Source organism: Taudactylus pleione, unplaced genomic scaffold (genome assembly GCF_031769625.1).
Source record: "Taudactylus pleione unplaced genomic scaffold, aTauple2 ptg001711l, whole genome shotgun sequence".
NCBI classification, from domain to species: domain Eukaryota; kingdom Metazoa; phylum Chordata; class Amphibia; order Anura; family Myobatrachidae; genus Taudactylus; species Taudactylus pleione.
The window spans coordinates 486,834-513,057 of record NW_028286108.1 but is presented as its reverse complement, the minus strand read 5'-3'; the positions used below and the strand labels follow the sequence as shown (position 1 = coordinate 513,057).

Below are 26,224 nucleotides of genomic sequence, written 5' to 3'. Positions count from 1 at the left end.
GGTACAGCAATTTAAACAGTTCCATTGGGTTGAAAATCATTTGTTTATAGCAAGTTCTGTCATATAGTTGCCTGTAGGCTTCTTTCAAATACATTTCCTTAGGCCAGAGGACTATATTGCCCCCTTTGTCTGATGGTTTAATAAGTATATCATCCCATTTGTTCATTTCGTTGAATGCCCGTCTTTCTTCCTGATTCAGGTTGTCGCCTAAATGGTGCTTACTTTTGTCTTTCTGCGCTTGTCCATGTCTCGAGAGATCAGATCTAAGAAGATCTTTACCTCTGGACATATTGTCTCCGATGGTGTAAAAGAGCTCTTGGTTTTACAGAGGTTTCTAAGTCTTGGTAAAGCTCCAGTGGGATTATCAGATGTTTCCATAAGTTTCTTTAAATCCATGAGGGCTTGTAATTCTTCATCTGTTTGGAAGGCTGACGGGATGTCATCGGAAGGTAATTCTTGAGTTTCTATGTTGGATGTCATAGGATGAATTTTTTCTTTGTTTGAAAAGAATTTCTTAAGTAATAATTTGCGTCCGAACAGGTGTAGATCTTTTTCCCATGTGAACCTATCGAATGACATACTTGGAGAGAAGGAAAGTCCCTTGCTAAGCACATTCATTTCCGTGATGGTGAGGGACCTTGAAGATAAGTTTATAACTTTAAGGCTAGATGCAACTGTTAGTTCTTGTTGCGGTTTCTGGACGACTGTCTCTGGGGTATGGGAGAAATCCACGTCCTTATATCTCTTCCCCTTCATGTTACTTCTACTCATCCTCCTCTTTTTTGGCGAAATCCCTTTACACTTCTACTTTCCTCTAAAAAAGTGTGTGTAGTTCTATGGGGTGATGATGCCAAATCTTCTGTACCAGAAGATTCTGTTTCGGAGGAACTATAGTTGGAGGGATGTTTGTGTTCTTTATTAAAGTGATGTTGTTTCCACTTGAAAATGTTACCGTGGGAGAAATCTTTCTTGTCTCTAATGAATTTATTCCTTTTTCTTTCTATTAGTGTCTCTTCATAAATATGTAAGTCTTCTTTTGTTTTCTCAATTAATTTCTGAAACTTTGTATCCTTCTCCCACTGTTCAAGTGTCTGGCCTAAGGCATCAACTTCTTTATCCAACTCTTCAAGTATGAGAAGATTATGTTTCATTAAGATGTTCATAAGCTCATGGGAACATTTTAGAAGACAGGCTTCCCAGTCATTTTTTAGAGTACTGGTGGCAAGTTCAAATGTGGGAAAGATTTTTGGTCTTAGACCCCGGGGGACAATTTTTTGCTTCAGATAGTTCTCTATTGTGGTTAACTCCCAATTTGTCCTGGTTTGTTTCTGGAGTAAAAGCTTAAGTTTTTTCACGTCCTCATCCCAATTAGATTCGTGTGGTAAACCTGCTAAATCATTGGGGAATATATCGTTCAATTCTTCAGTAGTTTTCCGTTTGGAACTTAGTTCATTTTTAAGGCTAAATGCCATAATATATTGTTCCCTCCGTAAGAGAGTAACACAGAAGTATAAGTAGTTGATGGTCCTACAGATGTATACCAATTAGTTTTAGGAAGGTATATGCGTAGTGTGTTGCCAAATCTTATTAATATCTGTGCATCAAAAAGTAGAAACTGGGATAACCCAGAAAGACAAATCGTAAAAGAGCATGTTTACATCCTTAGCGATTAATCTCATCTCTTTCTATTTTGTTTTGCTTTGTTTTCATAGTAACCATGGTTACTCAATATGCAGCTCGTGACTCTTTTGGGACGTAAATAATCTTCAGTCTCATTTAAACTATACCTCCCCCTCTGGTGACATGTTTTTTTCTCTCTCCCAAATGATCTACCAATAGAGAGAGAGATTACTTTAACCTATCAGCGAGTGTTTCACACTTGCTGATAGAAGAAGCGCCCATTGATTGGCCAAAACACAGGGTAAAAGTTCACCTGTGTTTCTCTCCTTACCGACATCTGACTGAGGAAGCGACCAGTGAAACGCGCATCTCAGACCCGCGAGTCCCGCTGTGTACAGGCGGGATTCAGCACAGCAGCACAGTTACCAATTGCCATGACAGATCCTCTCCACCTGATGCCGACTTCTTGCATAAGTGCACCCAGGTACTTCTTATACTTCCTTCTTACTTCAAGCACAGTCAGTGACCACATATCTTATGTGTGAGCATATGACCATGCAATGCCTTAAGGTAACAGGGCTCAGCTCACACTAGATTAATCACACTGTAGCTGTATAATTCTTATCTCTCTTCCCACACTGCAGAATGTGATCTGTGCTTCCCACCACTCACCACAACCTTTAGGTATGTGGGTGGCAGCAGCACAGACTGCGATTTTATGCTGAGTGATATATATTACATTATCTTTATATACTCCATATGGGCACTCTCATTGGTACCCTGCCATAGGAGGCTCCTGCAATATATATAATACACCAGGACCCTCAGATGTACTGGGTCCAAAAGCAGATGTCCATTGCACTTATTCCCTACTCTGGGGAAACATAGTGGTACGCTCACATGCCATTCAATCATTTATTATAATGACTTGCAGCAGCTGCCACTTTTGATATCCTATAAGGGAGTAGTCTACACTCTATTTCTTGGTATCTACACTTAACTGTCTATGTGTACCTGGGTTTATCATTTTCTCAGGCAACTTGTGGATGATCTGTCACTGGCTATATAACTATATATATTGAGGTATTTGTCGTTTGATTTTATTTGATTGGTATACATCTTTACATTCTGCAAATATTTCTGCATCATTTACACATTCTTTGTATGGTATACCATCATCTTCAAACCGACTAATATTTCTGTGTTTGCTGCATGCTTTTTTGATTAGCTATTATGCTGTGATATGATATTATGTTTTGAGAGGATTTTTTGGATTTCCAGGTGGATTTTGGATAATCGGATATCCAGGTGGATCTCAACACCACCCAAGTTAATTGATCTTATTGACACTCTATAGTATTATTTCACTTAGCTTCTCAAATGATTGAGACTTTGTTTTTAGTATTTGTTTATGTCTATGTCCCTGTATGTTACATGTTTTGATGTGGGTACTCTTTGACCTGCTAAACGCATTTTAATGTATACAAAATAAAAGTTAATTATTAATTAGAGATAATTTATAGCCGAGTGCCTCCCAACAAGAGAGTTCTTCTTTTTTCTCCTTGTTCTCTATGTGTGTTGCGAGTGGCAAGGGGGCGTCTTCAGACATTTGCGAGCGCACTTTGCCGTAGCTCGCTAAAACTTAGTGGTGCAGTGTGAGCGCTTCATTTAAATATCCGGCCCCTTTTTGCCAATGAGCGATCGCATCTAGCGATCCACTGTACCCATTCCAAGCAAACAGCCATTCCTGAAATTTAGAATTATAATAACACACACACTTTATCCAGAGCACACAAAATATGTAAAGTCATGACATGGGGCTTTGAGGAATTGCCGTAACCCATGGCGATGGTCAGATTTGGATTGGGCCGGCGGGGATTCGGGGAAATCCCCGATGGGCCCCGGGCAGTCATAGCCACGCCCTCAATTGCAGGAGGGCGGGGCCTAAACCAGGTCATTGGCGCCGTTCATTTCAGCAGGTCAGGCTGCACACTGTCCCGGCAGAAGACTGCAGGCTGTGAGATCCTTTTTTTCCCCTCTTCACTAATGTCCCCTGCCCGGTCCCACGCTGCTCACTGGAGGTTTGTTTACACTGCCAGTGTCAGTAGCTCCCCCCCCTCCCCCCAGATCAGCCACCAATCAGCTGGTTTTCTTTCTCTAGAGACCTGCCCCCTCCTCTCTGTCCTGGGTCCTGCAGCAGGAATGTGCTTCTCTTCCCCTGCGTGGCTGCTGGCTTCCTGCTCTCAGTGAGGGACCCTGGCTGGCAGGTGCTTTATATCAATGTCTACTTCAGCCAAGGTCCCCAGGCATCTGTGTTTAGCATTATTACAGGTCACAAAGTGCAATACAAAAACTCTATTAAGTGTGACCCCCCTGCCTACACATGTCTCTAATCTCTGCATCCCTCCCATAGGAATCCTTGTAACTGCTTCCTCTTCAATGCATCAGCCTCTCCTGTAACCCTCTCCCTGCTATGCCAGATGCCTATATATTCTATATATTGCAACACAGTGTGTGTATATATATATACTGTATATATGCACTGTATATACACATATACGTATATACTGGGTTGCCACAGCATGCCGAATGTTTCCTACTACTGCAGTGTATGTGCATATTGCCTACTATGTACTAGGCATGTGTATATATAGATGGATATGTCTTGCAATGTGTGTATGGACGGTCCTTTGCAAGTTTCTATTTATAACCAGTCCCTGAGTGCTTTTTACTATTGACTATTGTAATGCCGGGCACCTACAGCATGTGGACATTGTGTATATGTGTATATTGTATATAATGCACACGCACACACACATATATATACACGGGATGAAAGATAGGTGCAGAAATAACGTTGCCTATTTTTTATTCCGATGCCGGATCTAGACAGAAGCCATCCCGAATTAGGTATGTCGGGGCATTTTAGCTGTTAGCCACGGGGGGGAGTGTTCAGGTTAGGCAGCATAGCGTGGTTAGGTTTTGAGGGGGGATTAGGATTAGGGACCCCTAGGGGGGCTAGGGTTAGGCACCACTGGGGGGGTTAGGGTTAAGCACCACTGGGGGGGTAGGTTTAGGCATGAAGGGGGAGATTTAGGATTAGGCACTAATGGGGAGGGGGAGGGTTACAGTGCGGGGTGGGTTAGGGTTAGGCTACAAGATGGGCAAGTTAGGGGGAGAAGGTGGGAGGGTTAGTATGCTTACTTGACCCCTGTCGGGATACCGACCATTGGGATGCCGCTGTCGGTTTCCCGACTGCCGGTATTTCATACCCATTCCGTGTACAAACGCTGGCCTCTAGGGACTACATCAGCTGCAGCCCCTAGAAGCTGGGTAGGGCTTGTTGAAAAGCAGAGGAGTGGCTTCCCATTATAAGCACTCTCTGCTAATTGTGGTATGGATTAGTAGACCCAGTGGGAGAAAGCACACCCCCCGCCCCCTGTGGCTGCCTGTCTGTCAGTGATCAGCAGATAGCGGTTCTAATAGGGAGTCAATGCCAGTAAACTCTCTTCCTCACTGGGGTGCCAGATTTTATGGGGGGATGGGAACTGCAGCCACTTATTAAAAGGGTCACAGATTTTTGATATTGTAATAGTCTGGGATGACCACACCCCTCTAATTGATGGCCACACCTACCCAAGACTGGCAATGCCCCTTCAGTGGGCCCCTGCCATTGCATTCCCCTGTGGGCCCTTCATGACCCAGTCCGACACTGGCGATGGTCACAATGAGTATTAAAGTACATTTTTTGTACAGCCATTTAGATCACCACCACTAACTTTCCTCCTAATAGGATTGAGCATATGATAAGAGATATAATCAGCCAATTGGTGTGCACCCATGCCCATACATGCGTTTTTATACAAGTAATAACCTATATCACTGTCCCTTTCATAGGGAAGTGATGTATTGATATATTGTGTTTTATATGTCTTATTAAATGTTTTTATTTGAGCCAGATGCCATTATGTTTAATTAACAATTAGCACCACACAAGGGTGATTTCTCAAACCCCACCCAGTATACCCAAAAAGTTCACACTAGCGCTGTTTTTTTTCAATTTTCCGTCTTGGCTTCCTATTGAGGAGACTTCCACCCTCCTCCTTACAGCTGCTTTCATGATTAGCGCCACTCCTTTGTTTTTTTGTGGTTATATTGTGTATTGAGTATACAGCTGCTATCATGAGTGGGTTTTTAGAAAGAGCACAAAGAAGGCAATCATATTTTAATCAATGGGATTGTGATATTAAGGGACCCCATCTTGAAGGATATTCTACCCAAATAGCCTAAGTTTAAATATAGGAGGGGGAATAACCTGAAAAATCTATTGGTGTACAAAGTAGCTTACAGTTTGAACCCTTTAATCCAGTGCGTTCCAAAGGTTTCCATCGATGCGGAACCTGCTTTGCATGCAGAACGATCCCTTCACAACAGTCTAAAATTACTGGATTCTCCACAGAGGGTTTTAATTATGAAATTAAAGATTTCATAACATGTCACACAGTAAATGTTGTATACCTTATAGAGTGTTCCTGCGGTTTGGTATATATAGGTAGAACTGGGAGAGCTTTGAAAACACGAATATCGGAACATATCCGTAACATCAAAAAAGGTTTAATTACACACACGTCTGAACATTTTTGAAAACATCATAAGTGTTCTACTTCAAACATCGTGAAATTTATAGGCATACAACATGTTAAATCCAACTGGAGAGATCGAAACGTGGAGGGAAATTTGGCTAGGTGTGAAATGAGGGGATTTTTAAATGAGAGTATAATACCAGAAGGTCTCAATTCCGATTTCGAATTAAAATGGTGTTTAAATTGAGAAAATCTATGTATTTTAAAGGATGGTATTATGGTACTCAGGAACCCATTTGAAACGGGGTTATTTTCCCCGTATTTCTTGTGTGTGTGTGTATATATATATATATATTTATTTTCATATACAATATAATTTTAGATTCATTTATGTGGTTTTATGGAATCTTGCCCTTGTTGCTATTTATGTGTTGTCCGATTGTAACTCTTTACCCTGGACCAATAGCTCTGCGTTCCACTTGTACCTGATTCTCTAAACCTCCCTCTATAGACAGGGCAGTGGAATGCTCATAACACTTAGGGACTTCCCGGTCTGCGTGTCACGAGCCACACGACTTTTAGAAACCCTGGAGCGCAGGACTTGCTGGTCCGTGTATCGAGGTTGTTTACATTGCAGGACAGTGAAACGCTCGTGACACGCAAGGACTTCCTGGTCTGCGTGTCATGAGCCACGTGACTTTTGGAAACCCTGTAGCGCAGGACTTCCGGGTCCTCGTTTCCAGGGTGTTTACATTATTGTCCGTGTGTTGGATCCACTACCAGATTGCGCCTGCTAGTTATTTGTTATTACAGACAGGGTAATGGAATGCTGGGAAAGCGAAGGACTGTTCAGTCCCTAACACGGTGTTTACTTCCGGAATCCGTGGAACGCACGACTTCCGGTCCGCGTTCTCCAGAATATATTACTGTTTTTATTGTATTTCAATGTATTTTAATGCATTAGCACTTTAGATTTTAAGAGAAGCTATAAGATGTAAACTACAATCTTCTATGTCATTAGGGTTAAGGACTATTCTATGTTTCTTTTCATTTAAGTGTGTTACATCACTTCCTGTTTGGGAGGATTTTCTTTTCATTTAAAGTGTTACATCACTTCCTGTTTGGGAGGATTTTCTTTTCATTTAAAGTGTTACATCACTTCCTGTTTGGGAGGATAAATAGCACCATTCACCCACTGTCTCATTACACCTTGACAAAGATCGAGTGAGGATCGAAACGGAGTTGGTGCTGAGACCAGTGGATATTAAAGAACAGTTACAAAAACCGGGACACCCTTATTTGGAGGATACACAGTGAGTCCATTACCTGTTTTAAGTCCGGACCTTTTACTGGTGTTTGGATTTTCTGTTTCCTCCAATTGGAAAATCTGGAACCTTGGTTATTGTACCTAGTGCCTTTTAATTTTGGAATAAAGTGAAATTTCTACAATTTGATTAATTGATCACATGATTATCTCTGGATTAATAAAATCATCAGATCAAAAGACTTAAAGATACCGATATATGTGGATCACCTCTACTCCTGAACGTGAGTTGGGGTACGCCCATTTTTAAAGATACCTTGATATACATTTCCATTCCTTGATACATGTGAGTTTATGGTACGCCCAGCTCATTTATCAGTGGTGGCGAGGCTCTATCCCTTGGATCTTCCTTAAACTGATACACTGCTCCATTTCCACACGGGAAAATTGTTGTAGCATTTATTAAGATTATCTTGCTGTAATTCACATCTGTGCCTTTTTGTTTGCTTTTGTTTACATATCCTGTCCATTTGGAGTTGACCATTCATGAGAGAGGAGTCACCTTACAACATTGGGGTTGGATTTCATTTTTATGTTAGTGTCGCCTTAGATCTTATTACCCATTTTTTCCATTACCTTTCTTTTTGCCTTTATTGGGAAGGCACTTAGGTAATAAGATTGGGCTGACATCTTTGTTTGCGCCAGGATTCCACTTACCATTTGATATATAAGTTAGGGATTGTGATATTGTTAATGCTGATTTAGTAACTGATAATTGTGATATGAATATTGATACTAATATAGTTGTAATGCGTAAATAATTATTTCATCTAGAAGAATTATTACTGAATGAATCTCGGAATTAGTTAGATTGTGTTATTCTCCAACAGTATGTGGATAGGAAGATGATTCCTAGGGGACTTAGACTCTTCAAACCCTCGATTTTTGAGGAGGGGTCTGAGTTCCAACAGGAATGGGAACAAGCATTAGATCTATGTTCTATTAATTTATTGAAAATAATTATTAGATATAGATTGAATAAAACTGATATTTTGGAAAAGTAAATAGAGAAAACAAGGAAGGAATTGGAACTCTTTCAAACTAACAAAAAATTTCAGGAGAAGGATCTAATTATTAATGAGAGGATTGTGAGTTTTGAAAAACATAGTAGAGAATAAAAAAAAGAAATTCTGAATGGTCCTGAATGATTACCAAAGTAACATGGTTAGGAGCTATAAACGCAATATTAAATTCAGGAGGAATATACCAGAATCTCATAGAGAGTCACCTAAACACATTGATAGACGATACACTAATTCATATGAGAACAGGGAATGGAGGACCCCTAGATCAGACCCCCAACATCTTATGAGAGTACAACAGAAATATGCCCATTCCCACAATGAACCAGGAGCTAGACCTAAAACTCGGTATTCATCTAATGGTAGATTAGTTAGCTCATTCCATCAGGATTTTAGGGAGGCCCCCTCTCATCCCAATCATTGGGATCTAAAACAGCCTCCATCAAGAGAATTAGGGACACCAAAAAGACAGAGAGAAAAAAGTTGAGGTTGTAGAGGAGGCACACGTAGTCAAGGGAAACACAAGAAGGATTTAAGATCTACATACTTGAATGAAAATAATAATGGGGACATTAAATTACATGAAACCTCTACACATCCGAATGTATTCAACATTTCTTCCAAAAGCTTGAACAAAGATGAATTATCCCTGCTAAGTAGGGGCTTAAAATTTTCACCAATGAGCGAACCTAATATCTTTGAGTTATTCATAGATCTCAATAAGTATGTAAGAAACTTATGTCGCAAGAGATATTTTGCGAATAAAAAATTAAGACAGGATCAGGATGACTCTGTACCAATTATTTTAGACTAAACAGATGATCTCTGTCCATTTAACATGAACTCTGGGAAGAGGGTAATACTACGGTTCTGGATACAACAGTCAAACTATATAATGCTACACTCCCCAATATAAGTCAATTCAAACTGAAATCGGAATTTTTTCCAATCTCAGCTAGGAGTAGTAATATTGAGTCATTCTATAAAGTCACTCTTGAGGACTTTAAGTCCCTATGTTATAAGGTCTCAAAAAAAAACCCTCGCACCTCCAATCTAACTAGAGCAGAGAAACGAGCACTTCACTTACTAACTAAAGACTCGTCAATAATAATAAAGGAGGCAGACAAGGGTGGTGGTCTGGTAGTTCAGGATAGGAAGGATTATCTTCAGGAAGCTAACAATCAATTTAATAATCCTATCTTCTACCAGACCCTTACCGGTAACCCTACTGCGGTTTTCCTAAGTGAGTATAAAATTATGTTGGACAGTGCTTTACATGAAGGGGTCCTATCCAGGGAGACATGGCGGTTTCTTTTCAACCCTTTCCCTACTATTCCGGTGTATTTTCATTTGCCCAAAATTCACAAATCCCTCACGTCCCCCCCCGGTTGTCCTATTATTTCTGGTATTCATTAACTCACGTCCAACCTTTATTTCTATATTGACTCTTTCTTACAACCTATTGTCCCCATGCTCAGATCTCATCTCAGGGATACACATTTTCTCTCACGTATATCGGACATCCAGTGGGAGGAGACCTTTGCATTCCTCACACTCAATGTCCAATTGTTATATATCAACATCCCCCAGTGGGTGTAGAGACTATTGCCACCTGTTTATCTCGAGATGAGAATCTGACATGAGGACAAAGGGCATTTTTATTAACCTCTATATCTTTCATTCTGTTACATAATTATTTTCTTTTTGACAACACATTTTTCCTTCAAATCATGTGGATGGACATGGGGACCAGATTTGCACTGAGCTATGCCAACCTGTACATGGGGGTGTTTGAAGACCTCCATGTGTGGGGCAGTGGCTTCGGCGCATCTCTGGTCTTCTATGGCCATTACATCGATGATCTTTTTATTATTTGGGATGGGGAATTCACTTCGGCTGAACGTTTTGTTTCTTCTCTCAATTCTAACACCTTCAATCTCACTTTCACTTTCACATACGATAGGAGACGCATTGACTTCCTGGATGTGACCTTTGAGGCTTTTGGAACCACAATACATACTTCAAATTGTACCAAACCGGTGAATACTCTGTCCTACCTCCATTTCCATAGTTTTTACCATAAACCATGGAAGACGAACATACCGAAAGGACAGTTAATGCGCTTGCGCAGAAACTGTTCATTAGATAGTGTATTCAAACAACAAGTTCATGAAATGTTGAGTGCTTTCAGATGTAGGGGCTACCCAGAGGGTGTTCTCACTAAAGCTATGAGGGAAGTCTTGGAGATGAATAGGTCAGATCTTTTGCTCCCTAAATACTTACCACATACAGAGGATCAATCCTCTATACGAGATTTTGCATTCATTTGCAGATATACTTCTCAGCATAAAGAGATTAGTGATATTATAAAGAGAAATTATAAACTGCTGGGACACGACAATATTTTGAAAGATCTCTTACCAGATACACCACGTATTATTTATAGGATTAAAAATCCTTGAAAAACATTCTTGCCCCTAGCTATCTCAAAACAACTAAGTCGATTGACTGCTCTTCTGAGAAATTGTCTTCAACACAGTGGCTACCTATTCGACCACCAGGTTTTTATAGATGTGGAAAGAAAAGATGCACTATGTGCACCCATATTCCTAGATGTACCACTGACATCAATTTGGGCTCTATGAGTGAATTACTCACGATAAATAGCTTTATGAACTGTGATTCTATTTATGTCATTTATTTGTTGACATGTGGGTGTGACCTGAGTTATGTTGGGTGCACCACCAGAGCCATTAAGACCAGGTTTATGGAATACCGTCGTAATATCAATAATAAATTTCATAACCACAGTGTATCAAGACACTTTATCGAAGCCCATGAGAGCATTTCAAGTAGTTTATCTGTTGTGGGATTAGAACAAATTCAGAACACAGCATGTGGGGGTGATAGATATAAAACCTTATGTCAGCAAGAAGTCTACTGGATGTATAGATTGAACTCCTTATATCCAGAAGGCCTAAATGAAGCAGTAGAACTTATACAATAACAATAACAATATTATCTAAACTGTATTTGAGTGTGTAGAGAGATAGAATCCCCATCACCTTTTATACTCATTAAGGTGAGGATATTTATTTTTATACATTTCTTTCTATTACTGATCTACTAAATTAATAATACTCCTCTTTACATCTGGAGTTATGGGGATACCCATCTGTTTTCTCCTTCTTTTCCTTTCCTCATGACTATGTTCCCCTCATATATCTCATATTGGGCTCTATTTATCAACATTATTTTTACTACTAAAATAAAGTGAAAAATGGTGTTTTCACACACTTTTCACATTATTTTAGTATCACCTATAGTTATTACAGGGCAATTGGAGTAGAACATCGTAAAATTCTACTCCAACCCCTAAGTATCACTTATTTTTAGTAAAGCAGATCGCATTTCCCATAACTGTAATGGGAAATGAGAGCAGAGCCGGGAGTCGGTCCCAGTAATCAGCTGTGTGGTCTAAACAGACTGCAAGCTGATTACTGTAAAAAAAAGAAAAAAAAATAGTAAAAAAAAAAATGTGCTTACCTGACTCCAGGGACCGGTGATCGGGGCTTCGGTGATGTCTCCCCTCCGGTTAGCTGGTCTCCCAAAGTGCACTGTTGCCCGGTCATCAGGTGATCGGGCCCCAGTGCAGTATGGGAGATCACCTGACCGGAGGAATGGAGAACATCACCAGAGGGCCGGAGCATGCAGGTAAGCGTAAGTAAGGGAGGGGGGGGTCACGGGGGGTCACGGGGGGTCCACGATCGTGGGGGGTGGGGCTTAGCACTGGGGGGTGGGGCTTAGCACTGGGGGGGTAGCAGCGGTTGTTTGGTCGGCGCATGCGCGGGCACTTAATCACGGTATTTTTTGTGAAAATACCGTGATAAGGCTCCGAAGGGGATTCGCAGGGACAGAGCTTCATTGCAAGCTCTGTCCCTGCAAGGGATTTGTAGTAAATCCCTGTGATATTGGCAATGCAAATTCAGTCGGTAATATCACACTACAATCTGCAGTACAAATGCGGATTGTAGTAAATACAGCCCTATGTCTCTTTCACAAACAACCATATCCCTATTGTGTCTCAGAGTCGATATATATATATATAATGTATATTTACCTAGGCATATTTGCTAATGATTTTATTGTTGATGTTTGTTTGTATATTTATTTCTAATATGAGATTATATATAATCTACTAGTTGATTCTCTAATATGAGATTATGATGATAATGTGTGACACTTCATATCTTCACCTTCACTGATCCATCCTATCTGTATTGGAGATTTACAAGTGGATAACTGATCCATCTCTGGTATAGGAGCAGTGACCAATACTTGTTATATACAGGTTTTCATGGTTAAACCTTATAAAATCTGCATTCTCTAAAAGTTATGATATGATTGTGATATCATGTTGATGTTAGCCAGTTAATATGTGAACGTAGACGTATTTTATGTAACCAGTAAGAGATTAGATGGTTACACTGTTTACATTGTGGAGTCATGTGATGGATGTTTACACCACGTGACCGCACATGTACTGTGGCCGCTATGAGCCCTGATATAATGTGCCGCACGTCTCCGCTTGGAAGCTTTTCCAAGCCATGTGCGCATGAATGACTAGCGGCCAATGGGATTTCCTCGACATCATTGAATCACGTGATCGGGCTGGAGTCACGTGATCATGACCGGGGAACAGCTAATAAAAGGTATCTCAGCATTGTATTGGAATAAAAACCACTCGTTTTTAATTACAAACCTGTTTTGGTCTATACTATGATTGCCTTCAGTGACAACTGTAGCTGGGTTGTTTGTTTTGCATAATGGCCTGGCTAATTAATTAATTGTTTTCTACACATCTGTTTATAATTTACTTATTTAAGGGGTATAAATACCAGATACACTGAGTGTGATTTACACACTTGCTCCTGATGAAGGTGTGGGTATTTCCACATGGAAACGCATTGAGCACAGTACCATTCATTTGGATCTGGTACCATCTATCTGCCTGAGGTTTTGATTCCACCTATTTGTATGCTGAACCAATTTGAGGAAGATTCCACTAACTTTACAGTTTATTGCCACCTGCTCCGGACCAGCCCAACCACTTCTATAGAGACACCACTGGACACTTCTACATTTGGTGACACTCTTGCAAGGACACCTTGCTAACCACACAGGATTGGTAAACGTCTCTTTATATTGCTGGACATTATTCCGAGACTTAACCACCACTAACTTTCCTCCTAATAGGATTGAGCATATGATAAGAGATATTATCAGCCAATTGGTGTGCACCCATGCCCATACATGTGTTTTTATACCAGTAATAACCTATATCACTGTCCCTTTCATAGGGAAGTGATGTATTGATATAATGGGCCAAATGTAATAGGGTGAGAGTTTAGAAAAGTGAGAGTTTCTGACACTTTTTAAACTTTGCTAATGTAATAGAGTCCAAAAACAAAGTAACAGAGGGAACTTGCATGTTTTTTTAGACTTAAAAAACTGTCACGATTTAAAATCTCATTCACATGTTTTCCCATTTTGAATATAAAACTCAACCAATGTAAGTGTTACTGCTAAACTCTCACATTTTCTAAACCCTCACCCTATTACATTTGGCCCATTGTGTTTTATATGTCTTATTAAATGTTTTTATTTGAGCCAGATGCCATTATGTTTAATTAACAATTAGCACCACACAAGGGTGATTTCTCAAACCCCACCCAGTATACCCAAAAACTCCACACTAGCGCTGTTTTTTTTTCAATTTTCTGTTTTGGCTTCCTATTGAGGAGACTTCCACCCTCCTCCTTACAGCTGCTTTCATGATTAGCGCCACTCCTTTGTTTTTTTGTATTTAGATCACTTCCCGTCCAATCTAGGAGATTTAAGTGAAGAACAGGGTGAACGGTTCCACCAGGATATTCAGGTAGTGGAAGAAAGATATCAAGGAAGGTGGGACCGTGACACGATGGCTGATTACTGAGTCTGCAGAGGGACTGCCCACAACAAGGATACAAAAGAAAATCCTACAAAAAACTGTTCTCATAGCTTCCTAATACTTATAAAAAGACACATGATAATTACATACATAACACTTCACAAATCAAATGTAATCAGAATAAAAAAAATATCTTTTTAACTATTTTTATCATTGTTTAATTAAATTTTTCATGAATATTAAAGACATATGCATATCTCAAAAACTAGAGTAAATTGAAAAATAAGCATGACATATTCATGATCAGGAGCACAAAATTAATCGAAATCGATGCTTAATTCCCTGGCAACAGATAGACTGTTCCCCAGTAATAATTATTTATTATCATTATATATAAAATCAAATGTCCTGATTGACTGACTGACTCATCAACACCCAGCCCAAACCCCTGGACCTAGAGAATATTCCTTCCATGACGTAGGTGCCCACTAAGCAGGGACTTTTCAAAATTCAACTCCTAAGGTGATGAAAATGGCTAAAATGTTTCCTCCCCCTGTGACTGTCTCATCGTGGCTGTAGCACAGTGCAGAATTCAAACACCAACTGCCACTCCAAGTGCTGCCAAACATAACTGGCAGTTGGTGTAAATCCCCTATTTGCATGGTGAGGGAAGGAAATATGTTAATACAGAGGCCAGAGAGGAAAATGTGTTGCAACAGCAGTGAGGGAGGAATGTGTTACTATAGATGTGAGGGAAGGGAATGTTTTACTACATAGATGAGGGAGGGGAGTGTCAAATGTGTTACTGCAGAGTGAGTGAAGGGAATGTGTTACAACATGGATGAAGGAGGGAAATGTGATATTACAGGGGTGAGCAAGGGTAATGTGTTACTCCAGAAGTGAGGAAGGGGAATAAGTTACTACAGGTGAGAGTGAGGAGAGATTGTATTTCTACGCAGGTGAGGGAGAGGAATCTCAAATGTGTTACAACATAGGTGAGGGAAGGAAATGTGTTACTACAGAGGTGTGCAAGGATAATGTGTTACTACAGTTGTGAGAGAGTGGAATGTGTTAATACACAGGTGAGAGGGGAATATGTTACTATAGCAGTGAGGGAGGGGATGCATTACTATAAAGGTGAAGGATTAATGTGTTACTGGAGTGGTGAGCTGGAAATGGAAACAGTAAATATATAAGGTCTACCTGGGTGAAACCAGATACATCAGCTAGTCTAATACAGATAGAAAAAGATGATGTCAAATGATCTGCTGTGTATAGATTACATACTATTGTGTTATCATTGTACATGAAATTGGCCTAATAAAACTGCTCCCCTTATCAGGAAGGACACATTATCTGCTTCATACACAAGATCCAAAGATCATTTACAGACTTCCGGCTGGGAACAAGTCATTGTCTGCTCGATACTACATACAACCTGCTCCTTACCCCAAAGATAATGCACTGGTTGTGCATTCTGTGTCTCGGACTCCTGTCCCTGGTCTTTGGTGCAAAATCTCAAGGTAAGAACATTTTGTCATTATTACAAGTTAATCTACATTATTCCCATCTAATAACTACCTGGGCACTGATACAATACACAATGTCCTCTCAGGCCTACCTGGGATAATAAGGACCTGCACAGGAAAGTGTACCCATCATGGGAGACACTCAGCAAAATATTATTAGTTAGAATGAAGTAAACCTCCAATCAGAGTATATAATACTGAGTGTGATGGGGTCCCACATTCAGAGTATATAATACTGAGTGTGATGGGGTCCCACATTCATAGTATAATATGGAGTGTGATGGGGTCCCACATTCAGAGTATATAATACTGAGTGTGATGGGGTCCCACATTCAGAGTATATAATACTGAGTGTGATGGGGTCCCACATTCAGAGTACAGAATGGAGTGTGATGGGGTCCCACATTCAGAGTATAGAATGGAGTGTGATGGGGTCCCACATTCAGAGTATATAATACTGAGTGTGATGGGGTCCCACATTCAGAGTATATAATACTGAGTGTGATGGGGTCCCACATTCAGAGTATATAATACTGAGTGTGATGGGGTCCCACATTCAGAGTATATAATACTGAGTGTGATGGGGTCCCACATTCAGAGTATATAATACTGAGTGTGATGGGGTCCCACATTCAGAGTACAGAATGGAGTGTGATGGGGTCCCACATTCAGAGCATAATATGGAGTGTGATGGGGTCCCACATTCAGAGTATAATACGGAGTGTGATAGGGTCCCACATTCAGAGTATAATACGGAGTGTGATAGGGTCCCACATTCAGAGTATAATATGGAGTGTGATGGGGTCCCACATTCAGAGTATAATACGGAGTGTGATGGGGTCCCACATTCAGAGTATAATACGGAGTATGATGGGGTCCCACATTCAGAGTATAGAATGGAGTGTGATGGGGTCCCACATTCAGAGTATATAATACTGAGTGTGATAGGGTCCCACATTCAGAGTATAATACGGAGTGTGATAGGGTCCCACATTCAAAGTATAATATGGAGTGTGATGGGGTCCTACATTCAGAGTACAGAACGGGGTGTGATGGGGTCCTACATTCAGAGTACAGAACGGGGTGTGATGTGATGCTGACCCCAGTAGGGTGATACCAGCCTGACTCGTGCATTGAACGGGTGTGCACCGCCCTTACTGCAGCAATATGGATGCTTTACAGACTGTCGGTTTTTCCCCGCCATGAAATAAAGCCGACACAATAGGGAAGGGAGGGCGGGAGATAAGAATCATAGAGGCTGACTAACCTACAAACATTACCCATAAGCCCAATAACCACTCCCCCCTCAACGACAAATAACCTATCCCTGTAACATAGCAACTGTCAATCCTAAATTACCCCTCCTTTCACATTATTAACCCCATCCATCCCTGTCAAGAGGATTATATGCCCTCTGCTCTATGCAAACCTCGGTTACTTTACATATTAGTGAGATGTGGAGCTCATTGCACCTAAAATAATGCTTAAGGGTGTGTGTGAGTGTGTACATGTGTGTGTGTCTGTTTACATGTACGTGTGTGTGTGTGTGTCTGTGGATGTGTGTGTGGACGTGTGTGTGTGTGTCTGTGTACGTGTGTGTGTGTACATGTGTGTGTGTGTGTCTGTTTACATGTACGTGTGTGTGTGTACGTGTGTGTCTGTGTACATGTGTGTGTGTATGTGTGTGAGTACGTGTGTGTGTGTATGTCTGTGTACGTGTGTGTCTGTGTACGTGTGTGTGTGTGTGTGTGTGTGTTTGTACATGTGTGTGTACGTGTGTGTGTGTACATGTGTGTGTGTGTGTGTACATGTGTGTGTGTGTGTGTGTGTGTGTGTGTACAGATATGCAGAGAAATGTAAGGGGAATGTGAAGGCCACATGGATTCTATTGCCTAAATCTCATGGTCCTTACACAAAACTCCATTTTGAATGTATGAAAACTCACATAGAAGACTCCCATAATGCCATGTTCTGTAATCCAATATAATGCATCCAGTAACTCACATACACTGTATATCCATATACCTGCTTAATACTCTCTTATAAATATGCAAACTGAATATTGTATACCGATTGCTAACATACATGTTACTGTTCAATGCTCTCTCGCAGATACGATACCTATTAGTGAGATGTGGAACTCATTTCACCTTGAAAACTGTATTTGGTAAATTCTTACTGTGATATCATTAGGTCACCATTATATTATATTAGTGTTCCTATATGTAATACAGCCAGCAGTCACTAGGTCACCATTGTATTATATTAGTGTTCCTATATGTAATACAGCCAGCAGTCACTAGGTCACCATTGTATTATATTAGTGTTCCTATATGTAATACAGCCAGCAGTCACTAGGTCACCATTGTATTATATTAGTATTCCTATATGTAATACAGCCAGCAGTCAATAGGTCACCATTATATTATATTAGTATTCCTATATCTAATACAGCCAGCAGTCACTAGGTCACCATTGTATTATATTAGTGTTCCTATATCTAATACAGCCAGCAGCCACTAGGTCACCATTGTATTATATTAGTGTTCCTATATGTAATACAGCCAGCAGTCACTAGGTCACCATTGTATTATATTAGTATTCCTATATGTAATACAGCCAGCAGTCACTAGGTCACCATTGTATTATATTAGTGTTCCTATATGTAATACAGCCAGCAGTTACTAGGTCGCCATTGTATTATATTAGTGTTCCTATATGTAATACAGCCAGCAGTCACTAGGTCGCCATTGTATTATATTAGCGTTCCTATATGTAATACAGCCAGCAGTCACTAGGTCACCATTGTATTATATTAGTGTTCCTATATGTAATACAGCCAGCAGTCACTAGGTCACCATTGTATTATATTAGTGTTCCTATATGTAATACAGCCAGCAGTCACTAGGTCACCATTGTATTATAATAGTATTCCTATATGTAATACAGCCAGCAGTCAATAGGTCACCATTATATTATATTAGTATTCCTATATCTAATACAGCCAGCAGTCACTAGGTCACCATTGTATTATATTAGTGTTCCTATATCTAATACAGCCAGCAGCCACTAGGTCACCATTGTATTATATTAGTGTTCCTATATGTAATACAGCCAGCAGTCACTAGGTCACCATTGTATTATATTAGTATTCCTATATGTAATACAGCCAGCAGTCACTAGGTCACCATTGTATTATATTAGTGTTCCTATATGTAATACAGCCAGCAGTTACTAGGTCGCCATTGTATTATATTAGTGTTCCTATATGTAATACAGCCAGCAGTCACTAGGTCGCCATTGTATTATATTAGTGTTCCTATATGTAATACAGCCAGCAGCCACTAGGTCACCATTGTATTATATTAGTGTTCCTATATCTAATACAGCCAGCAGTCACTAGGTCACCATTGTATTATATTAGTGTTCCTATATCTAATACAGCCAGCAGCCACTAGGTCACCATTGTATTATATTAGTGTTCCTATATGTAATACAGCCAGCAGTCACTAGGTCACCATTGTATTATATTAGTATTCCTATATGTAATACAGCCAGCAGTCACTAGGTCACCATTGTATTATATTAGTGTTCCTATATGTAATACAGCCAGCAGTTACTAGGTCGCCATTGTATTATATTAGTGTTCCTATATGTAATACAGCCAGCAGTCACTAGGTCGCCATTGTATTATATTAGTGTTCCTATATGTAATACAGCCAGCAGCCACTAGGTCACCATTGTATTATATTAGTGTTCCTATATGTAATACAGCCAGCAGTCACTAGGTCGCCATTGTATTATATTAGTGTTCCTATATGTAATACAGCCAGCAGTCACTAGGTCACCATTGTATTATATTAGTGTTCCTATATGTAATACAGCCAGCAGTCACTAGGTCACCACATTGTATTATATTAGTGTTCCTATATGTAATACAGCCAGCAGTCACTAGGTCACCATTATATTATATTAGTGTTCCTATATGTAATACAGCCAGCAGTCACTAGGTCACCATTGTATTATATTAGTGTTCCTATATGTAATACAGCCAGCAGTCACTAGGTCACCATTGTATTATATTAGTGTTCCTATATGTAATACAGCCAGCAGTCACTAGGTCACCATTGTATTATATTAGTATTCCTATATGTAATACAGCCAGCAGTCAATAGGTCACCATTATATTATATTAGTATTCCTATATCTAATACAGCCAGCAGTCACTAGGTCACCATTGTATTATATTAGTGTTCCTATATCTAATACAGCCAGCAGCCACTAGGTCACCATTGTATTATATTAGTGTTCCTATATGTAATACAGCCAGCAGTCACTAGGTCACCATTGTATTATATTAGTATTCCTATATGTAATACAGCCAGCAGTCACTAGGTCACCATTGTATTATATTAGTGTTCCTATATGTAATACAGCCAGCAGTTACTAGGTCGCCATTGTATTATATTAGTGTTCCTATATGTAATACAGCCAGCAGTCACTAGGTCGCCATTGTATTATATTAGTGTTCCTATATGTAATACAGCCAGCAGCCACTAGGTCACCATTGTATTATATTAGTGTTCCTATATCTAATACAGCCAGCAGTCACTAGGTCACCATTGTATTATATTAGTGTTCCTATATCTAATACAGCCAGCAGCCACTAGGTCACCATTGTATTATATTAGTGTTCCTATATGTAATACAGCCAGCAGTCACTAGGTCACCATTGTATTATATTAGTATTCCTATATGTAATACAGCCAGCAGTCACTAGGTCACCATTGTATTATATTAGTGTTCCTATATGTAATACAGCCAGCAGTTACTAGGTCGCCATTGTATTATATTAGTGTTCCTATATGTAATACAGCCAGCAGTCACTAGGTCGCCATTGTATTATATTAGTGTTCCTATATGTAATACAGCCAGCAGCCACTAGGTCACCATTGTATTATATTAGTGTTCCTATATGTAATACAGCCAGCAGTCACTAGGTCGCCATTGTATTATATTAGTGTTCCTATATGTAATACAGCCAGCAGTCACTAGGTCACCATTGTATTATATTAGTGTTCCTATATGTAATACAGCCAGCAGTCACTAGGTCACCACATTGTATTATATTAGTGTTCCTATATGTAATACAGCCAGCAGTCACTAGGTCGCCATTGTATTATATTAGTGTTCCTATATGTAATACAGCCAGCAGTCACTAGGTCACCATTGTATTATATTAGTGTTCCTATATGTAATACAGCCAGTAGTCACTAGGTCACCATTGTATTATATTAGTGTTCCTATATCTAATACAGCCAGCAGTCACTAGGTCACCATTGTATTATATTAGTGTTCCTATATGTAATACAGCCAGCAGTCACTAGGTCACCATTGTATTATATTAGTGTTCCTATATGTAATACAGCCAGGAGTCACCATTGTATTATATTAGTGTTCCTATATGTAATACAGCCAGCAGCCACTAGGTCACCATTGTATTATATTAGTGTTCCTATATGTAATACAGCCAGCAGTCACTAGGTCACCATTGTATTATGTTAGTGTTCCTATATCTAATACAGCCAGCAGTCACCATTGTATTATATTAGTGTTCCTATATGTAATACAGCCAGCAGCCACTAGGTCACCATTGTATTATATTAGTATTCCTATATGTAATACAGCCAGCAGTCACTAGGTCACCATTGTATTATATTAGCGTTCCTATATCTAATACAGCCAGCAGTCACTAGGTCACCATTGTATTATATTAGTGTTCCTATATCTAATACAGCCAGCAGTCACTAGGTCACCATTGTATTATATTAGTATTCCTATATGTAATACAGCCAGCAGTCACTAGGTCACCATTGTATTATATTAGTGTTCCGATATGTAATACAGCCAGCAGTCACTAGGTCACCATTGTATTATATTAGTATTCCTATATCTAATACAGCCAGCAGTCACTAGGTCACCATTGTATTATATTAGTATTCCTATATGTAATACAGCCAGCAGTCACCATTGTATTATATTAGCGTACCTATATCTAATACAGCCAGCAGTCACAAGGCCACCATTGTATTATATTAGTGTTCCTATATGTAATACAGCCAGCAGTCACTAGGTCACCATTGTATTATATTAGTGTTCCTATATGTAATACAGCCAGCAGTCACTAGGTCACCATTGTATTATATTAGTGTTCCTATTTCTACTTCAGGGTCCATAGGGTATCCACAGGATACCTTGGGGTATAGGTGATGACGTCAGTCTTCAGGCACCACAGAGTTAAAGTTTTCAGCCTCCCAGGATTCCTCTGGGTCCCTCTCCTATACCCCGCCCCCGGGCCAAGGCAGCTCAGTTTTCGTCGGTGCCTGGCCGTAGTCGGAGGCACTGTGCAGAGGGGGGCTGTGAAGAGCCCCTGAAGTTTCTTTTAAAGGCAGCGCTGGCTGCACATCTGGGAGTACAGCATGGACAGTCAGTACTGACGTCCATGCCGTCTCCCCTACACCCCGCCGGTACCAGAACGCCGGTACTGATCCGGGGATGCTGGTAGACATCTGGGGTCACGGCTAGCGGTGTCCCCAGATGTTTTGGACCATGGCCGGATCCAAGGGGATAGCAGGTAAGCAGCAGGGTCCCGTGGTGGGTCCCCGCTGGTCACATGGTCCTGAGTCCCCAGGCAGGGGGCTCCCTGGGGACTGGCTGCAGCGTGGAGCCAGGCGACCAACCTGCGCTTCCACTACCCCCTGGGACAGCGGGCCGCTGCTGAGCGGCATGCACTGCGGCGTCCCAGGGGTTAAATGCATGCCAGGGGAGTGCGCTTTCCCTGTCTCACAGCCGGCGCCTCCCCTGCTGCACACAGCCTCTCTGCTCTGCCTGATTGGCCACAGTGTGTCAGCTGTCCTCCCCAGGCCGGCCTCCTTCATCCTCTGCTCCTCGGTGGCCATCTTTAAAGCATGCTGAACGCTGCTGGAAGCCTGTGAGCGGTGGCATTGCGGTCTGGGTCCCCCAGCATACCTCTCCTCTGTTTGTTACAGGTCAGTGTATGCAGCGCTGAGTCCTACCAGCCTGAGGGTCTGAGTAGTTGAGAACCAGCGCTAATATTGCAGGGATTTGTTTCTTCTGCATTGTATGTGAGCTGAACTGCTAGCCTGCTGTCTGTACTTTCACTTTCTACTGTCAGCTTTATTACTGTCCCTGATCTTGCTCTGCTCAAAGCCCTTGCGGTGCGTGGTGTGCAGGGTGTTATTCACACTATACCAATACGTATAGGTGTGAGTGTCACATACTTACCATCATGTCTGAGACTGACTTTCCTCTCCAGCTCATGTGTACTAAATGCAAGGTACCAATAGCGGAGGGGGAGGGTAATGTGGAGGGGTTATGTCCCCAGTGCCTGGCACTGTCACGGCCGATTATGGTCATGGTCCCGGTACAGGAACCTCCCTGGGCTTGTTTCGCTAAGGCGCTTACAACCCTTGTGGGCCAGCTAGCTCCGCCACCTGCATTTACCCAGACGGGTTTGTCCCAGCAGTCAGTGGTGTCGTCACCCATGCGGGAGTTCCTGAGACAATTGATGGTACCCCACAGTCTCCCTGTCCCTTCCCAGGTTTCTCCGGAGCCTGCGTGGGTTAATACTCTAACTACATCGGTTCAGCATTTATCCGATGTTTTACAGGGGGAGTCTGTGTTGCGGCCTCATAACGGCCGGTGGCGTCTTTATCTGCTCCTTATGGGGATGACGATGAGACGTCAGATGATGGGGAGATTCTGGATCTATCTGACCAAGAACCTCTCCGTAGCAAAGAGCCGGACGCTAAGTCCAAGGTGTATATCCCTGGTCTTATTCGAGCGGTCCGCTCGGCTTTAGTTATTGAGGATATTGATCCTTTGGTGGTCACATTCATATATGCCTTTTTTAAGGATATTAAGGGTGAGGCTACGGTGTTCCCTCTTTCTGATCAATTAGTGGATCATTTAGAGGAGGCGTGGAAAAATCCAGGTAAACCGTTTCAGCCCCAGAGGCGCTTAGCCGCGGCTTATCCGTTTGCGGTCAATTATTTTTCTAAGCGGGAATCCCCTACGCAAGTGGATTCACATGTCACACGCCTAGTCAAAAGTGCCACGTTGCCTATGCCTTCGATGTCATCCTTGAAGGATGTCACTGACCGCAAGGTGGAGATCTGCCTCAAATCCGTTTATTCCCTTGCAGGGAAGCATCCAGACCGGCTCTAGCCGTGTGTTGGGTAGCCAGAGCTATGGAGCGCTGGGCGGATAATTTGGAGGCGTCTTTGGACTCTGACTGTTCAGCTGAACAGACCGAGTTGGTGGGCAATCTCCGAGACTCGGCCACTTACATTAATGAAGCGGCCTTAGATATTTGTATGCTCACCTCTAGGATCTCCTCTGCAGCCGTGGCTGCTCGTCGCACCTTATGGTTGCGTTCTTGGAAAGCGGACGCGGATTCCAAAAAGGGATTAGAAGGTCTGGACAGGTACTATTTGGTCCGGATCTGGACAAAATTGTAGTTACGTTGGCAGCAGCAAAATCTGCATGTCTTCCGTCTGCTACGATTCCTTCTAGTGCTGGTGGGTCGTCCTTTTGGCCTCACAGGGCCCAAGGTAGGCCTAAAGTACAGTTCTTTCCATGGCAGGCTGGGACCAAGAAATTGTCCAAGCCCAAGAAACAGGTCTGGAGTACCAGACGTCCGGCTCCTAGGTCAGATAACAAACCTGCGGCCTGACGGTCCAGGCCTCCTTTTGGGGGACCCCAAAGTGGGGGGCGCCTGCTTCAGTTCTCCCAGTGCTGGTCGAGGACTACGACAGACACTTGGGTTCAGGAGGTGGTCTCTCACGGGTATGCCCTCTCCTTTCGGGACAGGCTTCCGCTAGACCAGAGCAAAGCCTCGGAACTGCGGAAGGTTTTGCCCATTATGCTCCAGGCCGGAGTTTCAGTGCATGTTCCAATTTCCCAGAGGGGCCTGGGTTTCTATTCCATTCTATTTTTGGTGCAGAAACCCAATGGGTCTTACCGTTCAATACTAAACCTAAAGGCCCTCAACAAGTCCTTGAGGGTGCCTCTGTTTCGGATGGAGACCCTGCGGTCCATTATTCTGGCACTGGAACCTGGGGACTACATGGTGTCATTGGACATCCAGGACGCTTACCTGCATGTCCCTATTCTTTTGCGCCATCAGCAGTTCCTCAGATTGGCAATCTGCAATGAACATTTCCAGTTCCGGGCACTGCCTTTTGGCCTGGTGACTGCTCCACGGGTATTCACCAAGGTCATGGCGGCTCTCCTGCGGACGCAGGGAGTCCGACTGTTGCCTTATCTGGACGACCTCCTGTTGATAGCGGGGTCTCCAGAGCTTCTTTTACACCATCTGGATCTGACGATTGCGGTACTGCAACGTCACGGCTGGTTGACAAACTGGCAGAGGTCCACTCTCACCCAGTCTCAGAGGATCCTGCACCTCGGGGCCTTATTGGACTCCAGGCAGCAGTGGATCTTTTTGACGGAGGAAAAGATCCTTGCTTTGTAGTTGAGGGTGCGCAGTTGTCTGCAGTGTCATCGAGTGTCGATACACTTGGCAAAGAGGTTATTGGGCTCAATGGTGTCGGTATTCGACATGGTGGAGTACGCCCAATTTCACTCCAAACCTCTGCTGCTATTGATCCGGTCTAGATGGAATGGATTGCCTCAGTGTCTCAAGTCCCAGACGATGGGGCTCACTCTGGATGTTCGCCTGTCTCTAACCTGGTGTTTGCAGACGACCCACCTCAACAAGGGTCGCCCGTTCTGGGTGGCGAACTGGGTCCTGTTAACAATGGACGCCAGTCTCCGGTGCTGGGGAGCTGTCACGGGTCCACACTTGTTTCAGGGCAGGTGGACTCGGGCGGTAGCGGAGCTTCCAATAAACATTTTGGAGCTCCATGCGGAGTCAAGAGCTCTCCAGCGGGCATAGCCGGTTCTCCAGGGTCACCCTGTGCAGGTCCCATCAGACAACGCCACCACGGTGGCCTATTTAAACCAGCAAGGAGGAACTGGGAGAGTGGTCTTTACACCAGGACGTCTTTCGAAGTCTGGTGGACAAGTGGGGTCTTCCAGACATAGACCTCATGGCGTCCCGGCACAACAACAAGTCGCCGGTGTACGGGTCTCGAACATGAGACGAAAAGGCA

At 42.0% G+C, this 26,224-nt stretch overlaps 1 protein-coding gene across 1 annotated transcript in view; it reads left to right on the top strand.

Annotated features, from left to right (window-relative positions):
• The first annotated feature begins 1,982 nt into the window (after nt 1-1,982).
• LOC148439555 (inter-alpha-trypsin inhibitor-like) overlaps nt 1,983-26,224 on the top strand; it is a 130,249-nt gene continuing 106,007 nt past the window's right edge. Inside the window, exons 1-2 of the mRNA XM_088464594.1 lie at nt 1,983-2,104; nt 15,842-16,022. Coding sequence (XP_088320720.1) covers nt 15,959-16,022 — 64 coding nt within the window. The 5' untranslated portion in view covers nt 1,983-2,104; nt 15,842-15,958. The remainder of the gene's footprint in view (nt 2,105-15,841; nt 16,023-26,224) is intronic.